The following is a 16427-nucleotide window of genomic DNA, read 5'->3' as shown; positions in this document are numbered from 1 at the left end:
TTAAAAAATGAATGGAAGTATATATGGAAGTAGTTTAGTGCCTATTTTTTTTCTTTTTATGTGTACAATTTAAAAAAAGAAAGTTTCCTGATCTTTCTTATCTCTCAGCTATAGGACAGACCATAGACTGTACACAATATGGACGACTACTTAGCATGTTAGCTAACCCTTCACCTAACCCCTCCATGTAACAAGATGGCGACACGCTGAAATGAAACTTGCCACTGAGCATTCTCATAGGAAACAATGGGGTGATGTCATCGATGGCTTCGCCCATATGTTGTACAGTCTATGGTCTGCCCTATATCTGAGAGAGATAAAAAAGCCTTAAATCAGTGGTTCACGAGTGGCGAAGTGGTCTAAGGCACTGCATCGCAGTGCTAGCTGTGCCACTAGAGATCCTGGTTCAAATCCAGGCTCTGTCGTAGCCTTCCGCGACCGGGAGACCCATGGGGCGGCGCACAATTGGCTCAGCGTCGTCCAGGGTAGGGTAGGGTAGGGTAGGGAATGGCCGGCAGGGATGTAGCTCAGTTGGTAGAGCATGGCGTTTGCTACGCCAGGGTTGTGGGTTCGATTCCCACGAGGGGCCAGTATAAAAAATACAATTATGTATGCACTCACTCGCTTTTGTGAAAATGGGTGTATTACTATCGCCCAGTGTCACTTTAGTCCTGGCTCTCCCCTACTTTTAAATTGTTCAATAGAACATCAATCTTGCAGAATGCACAGCCAGTGTTTGCAATGGCATGCATTGTGTTAAAAGAAAGTTACTGCAAAAGATTAAAACATTCTGCCCACACCTCAGCAGAAATGTGATCATTTGCCATTGCGCTTTGTTTTAGCAACTATCATGGCCCAGTTCCAACATCTGCAAAACATACAGCAAATTAGGGCATTGTGGTTACCATAAAATGTGAATGCAGGGTTTTTCCAGGAGGGGTTATAGTATTCTGTGAATGAAAACATGCATATTTTGCATGAGACAGTTTGATAAATCCCAATAATTTGTTGCGCACGCAAATCCTAGAATCTCCACACACGCCAGAATTTTTTAAGAAATGTACGCACAGTTGGTAAGAGGCCCCAGCTGTTTACACCCCATGCATTAGCCTCAAGCTCTGGCCTCCAAGTGTATGTCTTGTGTTCTCTTTTCCTTTTGACTTGTGGGTTACATTTGAGTCATTTAGCAGACGCTCTTATCCACAGCGACTTACAGGAGCAATTAGGGTTAAGTACCTTGCTCAAGGGCACAGATTTCAGGGATTTGAACCAGTGACCTTTCGGTTACTGGCCCAATGCTCTTAACCGCTAGGTTACCTGCCGCTCTTCCAGGATAGAGCTTGCCTGGTGATGAGACACAATCCAAATCAAATAGATGATTGATATATTTGCCATGATAACATTACGTGTGACTCAGCAATTCCTCATGTCACAAAACATTCTGCGGGAATGACAAGTAGACCAAAACAATTATAAATAGGCGCTCGTTTCAAATACTCTAAAACATGGAAAAGGTGAGAAAATAATCACATGAAATAACATCATACAAGGTTAATCTTATTTCCATTTATTTATTTATTTTAAAACCAATAGGAATTGAGGATGTCTTCAAAATGGGTACGATGATAAAAAACAGACCATTTGCTTTCTTTTCCACCTCTTTTCCTTCAGAGTGAGACCAGGGATTAACAGTTGAGATCATTGTGTGTGTGCGCATCTGTTTGCATGCGCAGTCATTGTAGGGAAGTCCTATTGTAAACCCAGTAAGCAGCCTTGGTGAATGGAAAAAAGTACCTACAGTAAGACTAGCCAAGTGCCTTCCTGTGAAACTGGCTCTGTTTGTTTGTTGTGTGTGTGTGTGTGTGTGTGTGTGTGTGTGTGTGAGTGAGTGAGTGAGATGGTCATAAGGGGTTTGGGGGCTTTTCCGAGGTGGACTGAATATTGCACTCCCGCAAGATTTTTTTTAAATTATAAAAAAAAAAAGAAAAAAAAGAAGTGTCCTTGCCCCAACTCAACTCCAGACTGCCTTGCTAGTTATAGCCAGTGAATAAATACAGCGGACATATTTAAAACCCAGCCAACCCCGTAATTAAAAAGTGAATCCAAGCAAGTGGGGTGGAGAGAAAAACATTACTGCATTTTCAGTGGAACTTTTTGTGTTGTACAAAAATACATCAATAGCCAAATGGACAGTAATTTTTTGTTTTTCTTCTAATGTGCTGAAGGGTTTACAAACACTAAAAAAAGGTACATAACCCTGGGCAAATCCATAATTCATATAATTAATAATAGAAAAATAAACAAATCATCAATATTGATACCATTTTAACATTTGTTGATTTTTTTTCTCACCATTGTTAAACTTTCATGTGTAAAAAAAAATAATATATATATATATAAGAGGAAGAGCTATCCCATGATTCAACGCTGGGAAAAAAAAATGATTGGACCCTGGTATCTTGGAGGCGGGCCTATATCTGTGTGCGTTGACCTTCTTGTTCATTGGTTCGGCTGGTTGGACCCCTAGATTTGCATTAATTCAAATGTAATCATTTGCTCGTTGATTCATCGATTCTGTGATCAACTAGCCATGTCTCAGTGTTAACAAATCACAATAATTACTGACAGCTCTCTCTCATTTTCTCTCCCCGTGGTTGGAATAATGTTGTTCCCACTAGCTGCTGTGTTCTTGATGAGATGCCGCACACACAGACATTTTACTGGACACAACAGTTGGGGCCGTTGGCATCCTTGAACCGCAGACGCATCTTGGGTCTGTATTTCTCCAGGTAAAGAAGCTGCTTGGAGTTGAACGCTCCACGTCTCTTCCTGAGGGGAGGGAGGTGAGAGAAATAAAAAAAAGTGGTCTCATGGTCACAAGAGACCATGCAGCACAACTGCAACAACATCAATATGTGCCCTGGGCATATTCTAACAAACCAATGAAGAGAATACATGACTACAGGTTCCACTGCACAGAAACATTGGTTCTTGGGCTTCGTGCCCTGTGTGGAACAGTGGTGGCTGATGGCACTTTTAAAATCGGAGGACAGGCTCATAGTAACGGCTGGAATGGAACAGTATCAAAACACGTGTTTGATACCATACAAGCCCCCCCCCCCCCCCCCCCACCTCCCTTACCAGCCTCCACTGGTGTGGAAGTTAGTGGTACTTACTGTCGTATGAACTGCACCGCATCCTCATACTTCATCCCAGTTTCAATCAGCGCTAAGGCCACCAGGACTGGAGCTCTACAGCACAGAGACACAATATATATATAAATAAATAAATGAGAGAACGCGAGCGACATATACTAGCCTGGGGATGTAGTGTAAAGCATGCTGTGTCAAGGTTATGTGGGTAGCAGGGTGGGGGTGTACTGTAAAGCTGAGACATTGGCCTGGGAAACCCATAGGGGGGTGGCCTGGGTTCACTGCAAATGAGCTGGGGCATCACGTTCACAACCTGGCCCACACACAATTGGTGTGATAAGTGTGTTACTGTAAGCAAACTTCTCAAGAAGGAAAAAAATGCACCACAAAACTTTAAAATTCCCCAGACAGACAGCCCGGAATGTCAAAACTCAAAGCTGACAGAGCATTCTTTTGTGGGTTTTCAGAGAGAAGAGGGGGAGGAGAGAAGTGGGAGAGCGATAGAGGGAATATGAGAAAGACTGACAGAATGAGCACCCTTTTGTGCTTGCCAGGGTTTCCGTTAGGAAAATGTGGAGCTGGACAACGTGACCGGGAAGATTTTAATTTACCGGCCATTTGAGAAATGAGGACCCATTTGCATTGGGTGCATAAAACCATTAGGGCTTCCACCCACGGTGCGCAGAATGACAAACCATTAGGGCTTCCACCCACGGTGTGCAGAATGACAAACCATTAGGGCTTCCACCCACGGTGTGCAGAAAGACAAACCATTAGGGCTTCCACCCACGGTGTGCAGAATGACAAACCATTAGGGCTTCCACCCACGGTGTGCAGAATGACAAACCATTAGGGCTTCCACCCACGATGTGCAGAATGACAAACCATTAGGGCTTCCACCCACGGTGTGCAGAAAGACAAACCATTAGGGCTTCCACCCACGGTGCGCAGAATGACAAACCATTAGGGCTTCCACCCACGGTGTGCAGAATGACAAACCATTAGGGCTTCCACCCACGGTGCGCAGAATGACAAACCATTAGGGCTTCCACCCACGGTGTGCAGAATGACAAACCATTAGGGCTTCCACCCACGGTGCGCAGAATGACAAACCATTAGGGCTTCCACCCACGGTGCGCAGAATGACAAACCATTAGGGCTTCCACCCACGGTGTGCAGAATGACAAACCATTAGGGCTTCCACCCACGGTGCGCAGAATGACAAACCATTAGGGCTTCCACCCACGGTGTGCAGAATGTCAAACCATTAGGGCTTCCACCCACGGTGCGCAGAATGACAAACCATTAGGGCTTCCACCCACGGTGCGCAGAATGACAAACCATTAGGGCTTCCACCCACGGTGTGCAGAATGACAAACCATTAGGGCTTCCACCCACGGTGCGCAGAATGACAAACTATTAGGGCTTCCACCCACGGTGTGCAGAATGTCAAACCATTAGGGCTTCCACCCACGGTGCGCAGAATGACAAACCATTAGGGCTTCCACCCACGGTGTGCAGAATGACAAACCATTAGGGCTTCCACCCACGGTGCGCAGAATGACAAACCATTAGGGCTTCCACCCACGGTGTGCAGAATGACAGAAATCACATTTAGATTATGGTAATTTAGCTTAACAGAACATGCAACTCCTGTAATGATCAGCCAATAACATTTCATTTTCAAACAAATTGCGGGAATACACCATTCTAAACAGCGCACCTGATGCGAGCAGTTCCATATGTAACAGATATTAAAATCTCAGTTAGAAATCTAAAAGATGCAACAACTAGAATTGGTTAATATGACTAGGATTGTGCCTTTGACTTCTGGACAAGGAAAGAAAGTTGATATGAAAACCAATAGCAATTAACTTGGTTTCAATGGCATATGAGGAAGTTGTAAAATAATTGCCTTTCCGTTTCTATGGACGGATTTTGCATACACTACCTTGACGCAAGCCAAGACATGCCTAATAATATGTAGTAAAACGTTCAGGTTTAACATTCAAACAATTAAGTATATATTTTCAAAATGCATACTACCTCCAGCTCACATTGCAAAGTGGTGGGTGATGTGCTGATAGTCGAATCGGATGCGCACTTCAATTACCAGTTGAGAAATAAAAATAGTAGCTCTTTTCACATTGTGGCCATCAACTGTTAACACACAATTGCATTTAGAATGAATGCGCAATGACTGGGCTTATAAAAGCAGCAGTAGCACCAGCGCTGTCTGACAAGATGTTCCGCTCAAAGTAAGCGCTATATGCTATGCGCGTATGATAAATAAGAAACATGACGATTAACGAAAATATTTTTTTTTTGCTAATTAACCTCTAGACCGATAAGCATGATGGTCAAATGCATTTACATCGACTGATATTTCCATCAATTAATAAAAAGCATTATTTAGCAACGGGATTGTATTTTCTCCCAGTTAATTTGGCCGGCAACAACTTTATTTATCGGCTTTTAATGTATTGGCCGAAAGCCGGCAATTACCGGCTAACGGAAACCCTGGCAGAGACGAGATAGAAAGTGAGAAGGCGTAACAGAGTGTGAGAGCAAAAAACAACCACCACTAGCTCCTCCTCCCACGCTGTGAGTCTCTAAAGGCTGTGGCTGGCTGGTGTGATTTAGACCATCAGAATGCTGCCGGCCCTGAGGACTGCAGTAAACACAGCACCAGGAGATGAATGCAGAAAAACAGGTCTGTCTGACCACCACTGCTTAGGGAGCCCACAGCAATGTGTGTGTGTGTGTGTGTGGTTTTACTATCCATGTGGGAACCAGAAGTCCTCACAAGGATAGTAAAATAAGGATCATTTGGACAAGTGGGGACATTTCGCCGGTCCCCACAAGGAAACAAGCACACCTGATTCAACTTGTCAACTAATCATCAAGCCCTAAGGTGAGTTGCATCTGGTGTGCTTGTCTGGGGCTACAACTAAAATGTGTACTGTTGTGTGTACTGGAGGACTGGAGTTGGGCTGTTGGGGTACTGGAGGAGGGAAACACTGGTCTAAGCGATGCGCTGAATCAATGAAGGCTATAACCCTGGACAGGCGTGAGTAGTGTGGAGCCCGTCTTGGCACAGACGGCGGGAGGGAGCCTCTATGGTAGGGGTGTCACTCATTCCATGGAGGGCCTAGTGTCTTCTGTTTTTTTGCTAAGCCCTAGACAACCAGGCGAGAAGAGTTCTTTACTAATTAGTGACCTTAATTCATCAATCAAGTACAAGGGAGGAGTGAAAACCCGCAGACACTCAGCCCTCCGTGGAATGAGTGACACGTGCTCTATGGGGCCAACTTGAGGGCCGGGAAATCTAAATGGTGTACAGCAGCACACCCTGGAGAACCAGGCTAACAGGGAGCGAGAACGAGAGAGGCTAAACCTAACCGGACAGAAGCTAGAGAGGATGAGGAGTCCAGAGCATACCCTGAAGGACCAGACGAAGTATGACAGAGAGACAAAGAGAAGCCAACACTAACAGGAAATAAACTGAACAGAGAGGATGAGGAGTCCAGCGCACACTCTGGAGAAAAATACTAGCTGGATAGCCTAACAGAGACAGTGGCGCTAACAGCAGAGAAGCTAGCTATAAAGTGAGGGGATGAGAATAGCCGGTAGAACCACAGAAGCACCAGGCTAATGCTAGCAGGCTAATAGATAGGGAGAGATTGATAAGAGGATAAAAACATACGCTAACTTGCTAACAGGCTTAGCATGGAACATTGGAACAGGCTTCAGTCGTTGACACGCGACACAATCAAGCCCACATACACTCATTCATATCAAATGTCCCACTTTACACACACACACACACACAAACACACACACACATATACATATATATACACACACACATATATATATATATATATATATATACACACATATACACACACACACACACACAGGTTAACACACTCACCGGCCCAGCCCCGCCACACAGTGCACGGCGATACAGCAGCCAGGCTCGTTTCTGAACTTTGTCTTCAGCAGGTTCAGCCAGTCATCCACTATCTGGGTGGGGGGCGGGGCACCATCATCAAAGGGCCAGTCCTACGGCGGAAGAGGGACAAAAACATCAACATGGACCAAACCAAGGGCTGGGGATGGGGGTTCATTTAACATGGACCAAACCAAGGGCTGGGGATGGGGGTTCATTTAACATGGACCAAACCAAGGGCTGGGGATGGGGGTTCATTTAAGGGCTAGGGGGGGGTACTAAGCTAGCATAATGTTTTTAAAGATGGTCTTACCACAGATCATTTAGCTATTTGATACCCTTTAGGTATAAACAAATATATTTAAACTATTTGATAAAATATTGAATTCAGCCTTTACTACTATAGCCCACAGAAACATATTGAATAAACGTTAAAAAAAGGCAAAGACAGTCAAAAAAGTAATAATATGGAATAAGGTTTTGAAGTGTGTCTTATGTCTAGGAGATATAAGAACGCTAAGGAAATATATATATTTTTTACGCATATTTAACCCCTTATTTTTGTTGCCATTTGTTTGTAAGGGTGTCACGAGTATTTCTATCTCTAATTAAACTCAAGCTTGAATAATTCCCAGAGGTTGTAATGCTCTGGTTTTATTTATTCATGGAGAGCTCTCCCGCCAAAACACATATACAGCCTTTATATATGCCTTTACACAAAGGAACTTTGCTCCGCCCCCCTTTAGGCGGCCTGTACATTTCCACAGTATAGAATGTAGGGGTGTAACGATTCGTTTTAACAACGATTCGATTTGGATCACGATTCGTGGTTGTCGATACGATTCAAGGACGATATTGGTTCATTTAGAACGATACGATCCGAAACGATTCAGTGACTTGAAATCGATTCAGTAACCTTTTAGCCAAAAATTCAACCAGTGTGACTGAAATAAATACCTGGATACTGGACAGTGCAGGTGAAGTTTCCTAGATTCCTGTTTCTTGTAAGGACCGCAATGGTGGCTTGATAATTTCTCGCTCGTCGGCTTCTCCTCTGTCGTCCGCCATGCTATGTTTTGTTGTCTTTGCGCCTTTGCGCTGCTGCTGGCGCGGGGCGATGACGTCACGGATAGGCAGACCAAATCGAGTAATGTTTAAAGCCTTTATCATTAAAAGTGCTAAGAAAAAACATCCATAAAAAGTCTGACGTGCTTAAATCCAATGGGTTATTTCCTAGTATCGATACAATCGATTTATTACATTTTAAAACGATGTTAGATTGATATATGTTGTCCAAAAGGCCAACTCGCCGAGCACAGATCGATGTAGTTGGATCATAGGAATATAAATCGATACATCGATGTAGTAGATGGATCGTTACACCCTTAATAGAATGTTTAAATAGGACATCTTCTAAGTCTCCTTTCTCCTGGAATGTCTGTCTCAGCAGTTTCTAACTCACCCCCTCTGTTAGTGGGTTTATAATGATAACCCTAACACAGTTCACACAGTCATCATCAGTATTGGGGTGGAACAATTTTAGTCATAATCATAATTCCTCTATCAATGGGCTACCTTCAGACGAGTCTCGTGACACTTGTGGGGGTCGTAGAGCAAAAACGGTGAAAACCATCGTGTTCGTGAGTCTCCCCTTTCCATAATAGTTTGTAGGCCAAACTGTTCAGATGCTACAGACGTTGTCGTGAGAAGGCCGATTTTTCGGGAAGTCTCATGGTCTGACAAACACTGCTGTAACTCGGCCACCTTCCACAGCAGATGCGGAAGCCAGCCATAGGCGGATGCGGTAGATTGAGACGCAGCCCATGCTAAAAATAGATATCTCTAGCTTAAACTGATGGATTTTGATGGGGATTTTTAAAATGTTACTTAGATTGAAGCACGGGTGCGTCAACAGACTTGAGGATTAACCAGTGCTCAATGCTCAAAGGCAGTACAGGACTCAAAGCCTGATTGGAGCAGAGCAGCTGTATCATGTGTGTCTAAGTTGGGAAGCTTGATATGCTGAAGTACTGTGTGTGTGTGTGTGAGTGTGTCCTGGCAGACAGCCTGACCATCTGAGCCTCTGCACTTGTGCTGACTCAGTCTCAGCACATCTCTCACTCTCCCACATCATCCTCTCCCTGTTGCAGCCTTCTCTCTCCCACATCATCCTCTCCCTGTTGCAGCCTTCACTCTCCCACATCATCCTCTCCCTGTTGCAGCCTTCTCTCTCCCACATCATCCTCTCCCTGTTGCAGCCTTCTCTCTCCCACATCATCCTCTCCCTGTTGCAGCCTTCTCTCTCCCACACCATCCTCTCCCTGTTGCAGCCTTCTCTCTCCCACACCATCCTCTCCCTGTTGCAGCCTTCTCTCTCCCACACCATCCTCTCCCTGTTGCAGCCTTCTCTCTCCCAGTCTGTGACTGTCCTTTGACACCATGGGCCAGTTTTATGTAGGCAACAATCACAGATCCTGTTTCATATTTTTGAAGAGTGACAAAGACCGGAACAGACAGAAAGGGTTTTGTTACTAATAGCTTTTCACTGTAGTTTGCCAATCAGCCGTGCGTTTGGCCATGCTTTGAAAATTCTGCTATCTTTCCCAAAAATCCTGGTTGGACGATTCCCATATTTTCTGCCAATTCCCTCATGTTTCTGGGAACTTTCCAATCAGGATGTCTCTAAAATGTTTGGAAAGTTACCATAATTGTGCAACCCTACGCATGGCTTTTCCGGTCTCGGTGCTCAACCAATATGAAACAGGATTGTGATTACAGTCTGCATAACATTTAATCCAATACATTGGAGAGTGACAGGCATAATGGGGAGAGGAACACTCCAGGATGAGGGGTGGTGATCACTTAATTAAAACTGTATCAAGGAGAGGGGATAAGACATTTCCTATCCCAAAGTGTCTCTGGTTTTCCTGAATCACCTGTGAGACAAGTGAAAAAAATAAGAATGTTGTAGAGAAATATTTTAAGAATACTAGCCTTAGCTGTGAGAAAGACAATACAGTGCACATACGAGTGCAACAGAGAGAGCAAGAAGGCCTGGGTGGAACACCATTCATCTGGATCTGAGCCAGAGATTCCTTCCAATTCTCCACCCATTAGCTCAGCACACAGCGGGAGGCAGACAGTTGAGGACAGTGGAACAGACGGACTAACAGAAGTTCTCCAGAGAGGGGCAAAGTGAATCTAACTACCCTCAATTCCTCGGAAGGAAACAAAGGGATCCTGTTTTGGTTCAGTAGAAATTCTGACTGCTCTCCTCTCTGGGAGTGTGTGCGTTTGTTATCCTTACCACAACTTGGATTCCCTCCTTCTCCACTGGGACCTTGTCGTAGGTGGCGTCACACACTCTCACCAGCGTGTTCACCTCAAACTTCTTCAGCTCCTGAGATAGGAAGATAGCGACAAAGAGAGATAGCAAGAGAGGTGGGGGGAGAGAGAGAGAGAAAGATGGCAAGCGGTAGGAGAGAGAGAGAGAAAGATAGCAAGAGGTAGGGGGAGAGAGAGAGAAAGATAGCAAGAGGTAGGGGGAGAGAGAGAGAGAAAGATAGCAAGAGAGGTGAGGGGGGAGAGAGAGAAAGATAGCAAGAGGTAGGAGAGAGAGAGAGAGAGAGAGAGAGAGAGAGAGATAGCAAGAGGTAGGGGGAGAGAGAAAGATAGCAAGAGGTAGGGGGAGAGAGAGAAAGATAGCAAGAGGTAGGAGAGAGAGAGAGAGAGAAAGAGAGCAAGAGGTAGGGGGAGAGAGATAAAGATAGCAAGAGAGGTGGGGGAGAGAGAGAGAAAGATAGCGAGAGAGGTGGGGGGGAGAGAGAGAAAGATAGCGAGAGAGGTGGGGGAGAGAGAGAGAGATAGCAAGAGGTAGGGGGAGAGAGAGAACGATAGCAAGAGGTAGGAGAGAGAGAGAAAGAGAGCAAGAGGTAGGGGGATAGAGAGAAAGATAGCAAGAGAGGTGGGGGAGAGAGAGAAAGATAGCGAGAGAGGTGGGGGGGAGAGAGAGAAAGATAGCGAGAGAGGTGGGGGGGAGAGAGAGAAAGATAGCAAGAGGTAGGGGGAGAGAGAGAAAGATAGCAAGAGGTAGGAGAGAGAGAGAGAAAGATAGCAAGAGGTAGGGGGAGAGAGAGAAAGATAGCAAGAGAGGTGGGGGAGAGAGAGAGAAAGAGAGCAAGAAGTAGGAGAGATAGAGAGAAAGAGAGCAAGAGGTAGGGGAGAGAGAGGGGTAGTGAGAGAGGGATGGAGAGAGGGTCAATTTTGTACTCTAAAATATGTGTTTAATTGTAGGTTGAGGTGAGTTTGTTATAGGCTACATTGGTGAGGTTATTGATGCATGTAATCAGATGTACAGGGTTTTTCTTTATTTTTTTCTACATTGTAGAATGATAGTGAAGACATCAAAACTATGAAATAACACATATGGAATCATGTAGTAACCAAATAAAGTGTTAAACAAATCAAAATATATTTTATATTTGAGATTCTTCAAAGTAGCCACCCTTTGCCTTGATCACAACTTTGCACACTCTTGGCATTTTCTCAACCAGCTTCATGAGGTAGTCATCTAGAATGAATTTAAATTGACAGGTGTGCCTTGTTAAAAGTTAATTTTTAACCAATCCGTTGTGTTGTGACAAGGCAGTGGTGGTATACAGGACATATCCATATTATGGCAAGAACAGCTCAAATAATGAAAGAGGAACAACATCATTTCTTTAAGTCATGAAGGTCAGTCAACCCAGAAAATGTCAAGAACTTTGAAAGTTTCTGCAAGTGCAGTCGCAAAAACCATCAAGTGCTATGATGAAACTGGCTCTCTTGAGGACCGCCACAGGAAAGGAAGACCCAGAGTTACATTAGAGTTACCAGCCTCAGAAATCGGCAATGAACTGCACCTCAGAGTTCAAGCAACAGACACATCTCAACATCAACTGTTCAGAGGAGACTGCGTGAATCAGGCCTTCATGGTCGAATTGCTGCAAAGAAACCACTACTAAAGGACACCAATAAGAAGAGACTTGCTTGGGCCAAGGAACACGAGCAATGGACATTAGACTGGTGAAAATCTGTCCTTTGGTCTGATGAGTCTAAATTTGAGATTTTTGGTTCCAACCGCCGTGTCTTTGTGAGACGCAGAGTAGGTGAACGGATGATCTCCGCATGTGTAGTTCCCACCGTAAAGAATGGAGGAGGAGGTGTTATGGTGTGTGGGGTGCTTTGCTGGTGACACTGTCTGTGATTTATTTAGAATTCAAGGCACACTTAACCAGCATGGCTACCACAGCATTCTGCAGCGATACGCCATCCCATCTGGTTTGTGCTTAGTGGGACTATCATTTGTTTTTCAACAGGACAATGACCCAAAACACACCTCCATGCTGTGTAAGGGCTATTTGGCTAAGAAGGAGAGTGATGGAGTGCTGCATCAGATGACCTGGCCTCCACAATCACCCGACCTCAACCCAATTGAGATGGTTTGGAATGAGTTGGACCGCAGAGTGAAGGAAAAGCAGCCAACAAGTGCTCAGCATATGTGGGAACTCCTTCAAGACTGTTGGAAAAGCATTCCAGGTGAAGCTGGTTGAGAGAATGCAAAGCTATCATCAAGGCAAAGGGGTGGCTACTTTGAAGAATCAAAAATATATTTTGATTTGTTTGACACTTTTTTGGTTACTACATGATTCCATGTGTGTTATTTCATAGTGTTGATGTCTTCACTATTATTCTACAACTTAGAAAATAGTAAAACAAAGAAAAACCCTTGAACGAGTAGGTGTGTCCAAACCTTTGACTGGTACTGTATGTGCAAGTTTCTCCACAGTGAACTCAAGTGTTGAATTGGTTATACACGCACACACAGCGTGGCGGCCTCACCTCAGTGAACTTGTTGAGCGTGGCGTTGGTGGGGTTGTGTGTGATGAGGAACCTCATGCCCTCGTAGGTAATCTCCACTGCAGCAGGGCGGTTCATGTTGGCGAGACGGCTTTGAAAACAATTACAATGAAATACTTAGAATATCAGGTACAAAAAGGATGACTACTTTTGGCTCTAATGTCAGCAAGGACTTGTAGTAGAATTCTGTAGGTTAAAAAAAAACAATAAAAAGATGTCAACGAAGGGAAGAGGTGGAGGAGGATGTGGGTAACACAGGTGGATAGCTACAGGAAGGTTTACATAAAAAGAGGGGTAACAAAAAACTGGATGATCTAGTCCACAAGACTCCACAGGGGGATGGAAAAAATATTTTACAAAAAATAAACAAACAAAAAAATGTATGCAGAGACTATCCACCAGTCATCCAATCGGACATTCAGATTTTACCCCATTCAGGAGAGTGGTATGTGATTGGCTTCTGGGAGAGAAAGCAGCAAGTAGAAGAGAACTAGGCAGTTTCCTTATTGGCCGCTCAGGGGACAGAGCTGGGCAATCTGGCCTTGGACTACGCGATATCCTAGGGGACTGTTGGAGGAGACAGGGGTTCCCAGTGTGCTGGCTTCAGGGGGGCTTCTGGGTAGCGTAGTCCCGAGGGGGGCGGACGATTCACTTGTCCACGAAGGCGAGGTGCTGTGCCTGGCAGAAGTCTCCACTGACGCTCACATACGCCATATATGTATGGTCCAAATCAACACAGAAACACTGCCGAGAATGGAGAGAGAGAGAGAAGGAGAGGGGGAGGGAGACAGGAGAGAAGAGGAGAGAGGGAGGGGGAAAAATGTAGTTAGGTAAACTCAAATAGACAAGACAACACAGTCACCCTTTAGCAAGGCACCATTGAAGTTCTTAAAGAGCAAGACTAGTTAGACAAATCTAAAAGCACCGGTTGGAGAAAATGGTAAAACTCATTACAGCAGAAATATGTCTCCACACGTTGAGGCTATTAAACCTATTATCAGAGCCATTATCAGCTTTGTACTAAGGCGTTATAATGACCCATTATTTATTACTCTGTTTCCAGCCACACACACAGCCTGATAATGAAGACAGACAGACACCCATGAGCTCTTGGCTTCAAGAGAGCCTCTCACAAATCATGTAAGGCCTGCCCTCACCTCTAACCGGCTGAAACCAGCCACCAAACTGGCTAGTAGCTACCGCTGTGTACTCACACAGACTACGTGACCGAGTCCAGGGGAGGGGAGGGGAGGGGGTGGAGGGTGAGGAGAGAGGGGGTGGATGGTGAGGGTAGAGGACAGTGGGGAGAGAGATGGGTTGGAGGGTGGGGGGAGAGGGCAGTGGGGAGAGAGAGGGGTTGGAGGGTGGGGGGAGAGGGGAGAGGGCAGTGGGGAGAGAGATGGGTTGGAGGGTGGGGGGAGAGGGCAGTGGGGAGAGAGAGGGGTTGGAGGGTGGGGGGAGAGGGGAGAGGGCAGTGGGGAGAGAGATGGGTTGGAGGGTGGGGGGAGAGGGGAGAGGGCAGTGGGGAGAGAGAGGGGTTGGAGGGTGGGGGGAGAGGGGAGAGGGCAGTGGGGAGAGTGAGGGTTGGAGGGTGGGGGGAGAGGGGAGAGAGAGGGGTTGGAGGGTGGGGGGAGAGGGGAGAGGGGAGAGAGAGGGGTTGGAGGGTGGGGGGAGAGGGGAGAGAGAGGGGTTGGAGGGTGGGGGGAGAGAGATGGGTTGGAGGGTGGGGGGAGAGAGATGGGTTGGAGGGTGGGGGAGAGGGGAGAGAGAGGGGTTGGAGGGTGGGGGGAGAGGGGAGAGGGCAGTGGGGAGAGAGATGGGTTGGAGGGTGGGGGGAGAGAGATGGGTTGGAGGGTGGGGGGAGAGAGATGGGTTGGAGGGTGGGGGGAGAGGGCAGTGGGGAGAGAGAGGGGTTGGAGGGTGGGGGGAGAGGGCAGTGGGGAGAGGGCAGTGGGGAGAGAGAGGGGAGAGGGTGGGGGAGACCTCGGCAGCAGTGTCTAAGGCAGTAGTCACAAGGTGAGGATTATGGGTTGGCAGGGTTTCACACCAGCCAACTTTCACAGTCCCACGCTCCCCCTTCCACCTCTGAGACTCTCCCTCAGTCTTTCTCCTTCTATTTCCATCCCTCACTCAGCCATCTCCTTTCCAGGTCTCCCATCTCTTTACTGCATTCATTCTCTCCTATTCTCTGTGGGACCATTCATCTAGCTTCTCCTTTCCCCATAGGGCTAATACAACTCAGTGGGCTTTATTGGCATGGGAAACATATGTTCACATTGCCAAAGTAAATGAAATAGATAAAGTTGAAGTCAGAAGTTTACATACACCTTAGCCAAATACATTTAAACTCAGTTTCACAATTCCTGACATTTAATCCTAGTAAAAATTCCCTGTTTTAGGTCAGGTAGGATCACCACTTTATTTTAAGAATGTGAAATGTCAGAATAATAGTAGAGAGAATTATTTATTTCAGCTTTTATTTCTTTCATCACATTCCCAGTGGGTCAGAAGTTTGCATACACTCAATTAGTATTTGGTAGCATTGCCTTTAAATTATTTAACTTGGGTCAAACGTTCGGGTAGCCTTCCACAAGCTTCCCACAATAAGTTGGGTGAATTTTGGCCCATTCCTCCTGACAGAGCTGGTGTAACTGAGTCAGGTTTGTAGGCCTCCTTGCTCGCACACGCTTTTTCAGTTCTGCCCAAACATTTTCTATAGGATTGAGGTCAGGGCTTTGTGATGGCCACTCCAATACCTTGACTTTGTTGTCCTTAAGCCATTTTGCCACAACTTTGGAAGTATGCTTGGGGTCATTGTCCATTTGGAAGACCCATTTGCGACCAAGCTTTAAATTCCTGACTGATGTCTTGAGATGTTGCTTCAATATATCCGCCTAATTTTCCTTCCTCATGATGCCATCTATTATGTGAAGTGCACCAGTCCCTCCTGCAGCAAAGCAACCCCACAGCATGATGCTGCCACCCCCGTGCTTCACGGTTGGGATGGTGTTCTTCGGCTTGCAAGCCACTCCATTTTTCCTCCAAACATAACGATGGTCATTATGCCCAAACAGTTCTATTTTTGTTTCATCAGACCAGAGGACATTTCTCCAAAAAGTATGATCTTTGCCCCCATGTGCAGTTGCAAACCGTAGTCTGGCTTTTTTATGGCGGTTTTGGAGCAGTGGCTTCTTCCTTGCTGAGCGGCCTTTCAGGTTGTGTCGATACAGGACTCGTTTTACTGTGGATATAGATACTTTTGTACCTGTTTCCTCCAGCATCTTCACAAGGTCCTTTGCTGTTGTTCTGGGATTGATTTGCACTTTTCGCACCAAAGTACATTCATCTCTAGAAGACAGAACGCATCTCCTTCCTGAGTGGTATGATGGCTGCGTGGTCCCATGATGTTTATACTTGCGTAC

At 45.7% G+C, this 16427-nt stretch overlaps 1 protein-coding gene across 1 annotated transcript in view; it reads right to left on the bottom strand.

The window, feature by feature from the left end:
- Positions 1 to 1555: 1555 nt before the first annotated feature.
- Positions 1556 to 16427, bottom strand: part of LOC311116662 (protein tyrosine phosphatase type IVA 2-like) — a 43686-nt gene continuing 28814 nt past the window's right edge. The window contains exons 2-7 of the mRNA XM_084191719.1: positions 13435 to 13749; positions 12988 to 13096; positions 10415 to 10507; positions 7090 to 7220; positions 3177 to 3251; positions 1556 to 2829 (exon numbers count right to left, since the gene is read on the bottom strand). Of these exons, the coding sequence (XP_084047845.1) occupies positions 2718 to 2829; positions 3177 to 3251; positions 7090 to 7220; positions 10415 to 10507; positions 12988 to 13096; positions 13435 to 13439 (525 nt within the window). The 5' untranslated portion in view covers positions 13440 to 13749 and the 3' untranslated portion in view covers positions 1556 to 2717. The remainder of the gene's footprint in view (positions 2830 to 3176; positions 3252 to 7089; positions 7221 to 10414; positions 10508 to 12987; positions 13097 to 13434; positions 13750 to 16427) is intronic.

This window comes from Coregonus lavaretus (assembly GCF_964263955.1).
Source record: "Coregonus lavaretus genome assembly, contig: HAP1_SCAFFOLD_1859, whole genome shotgun sequence".
Classification (NCBI taxonomy): domain Eukaryota; kingdom Metazoa; phylum Chordata; class Actinopteri; order Salmoniformes; family Salmonidae; genus Coregonus; species Coregonus lavaretus.
This window is presented reverse-complemented; position numbering and strand designations above follow the sequence as displayed.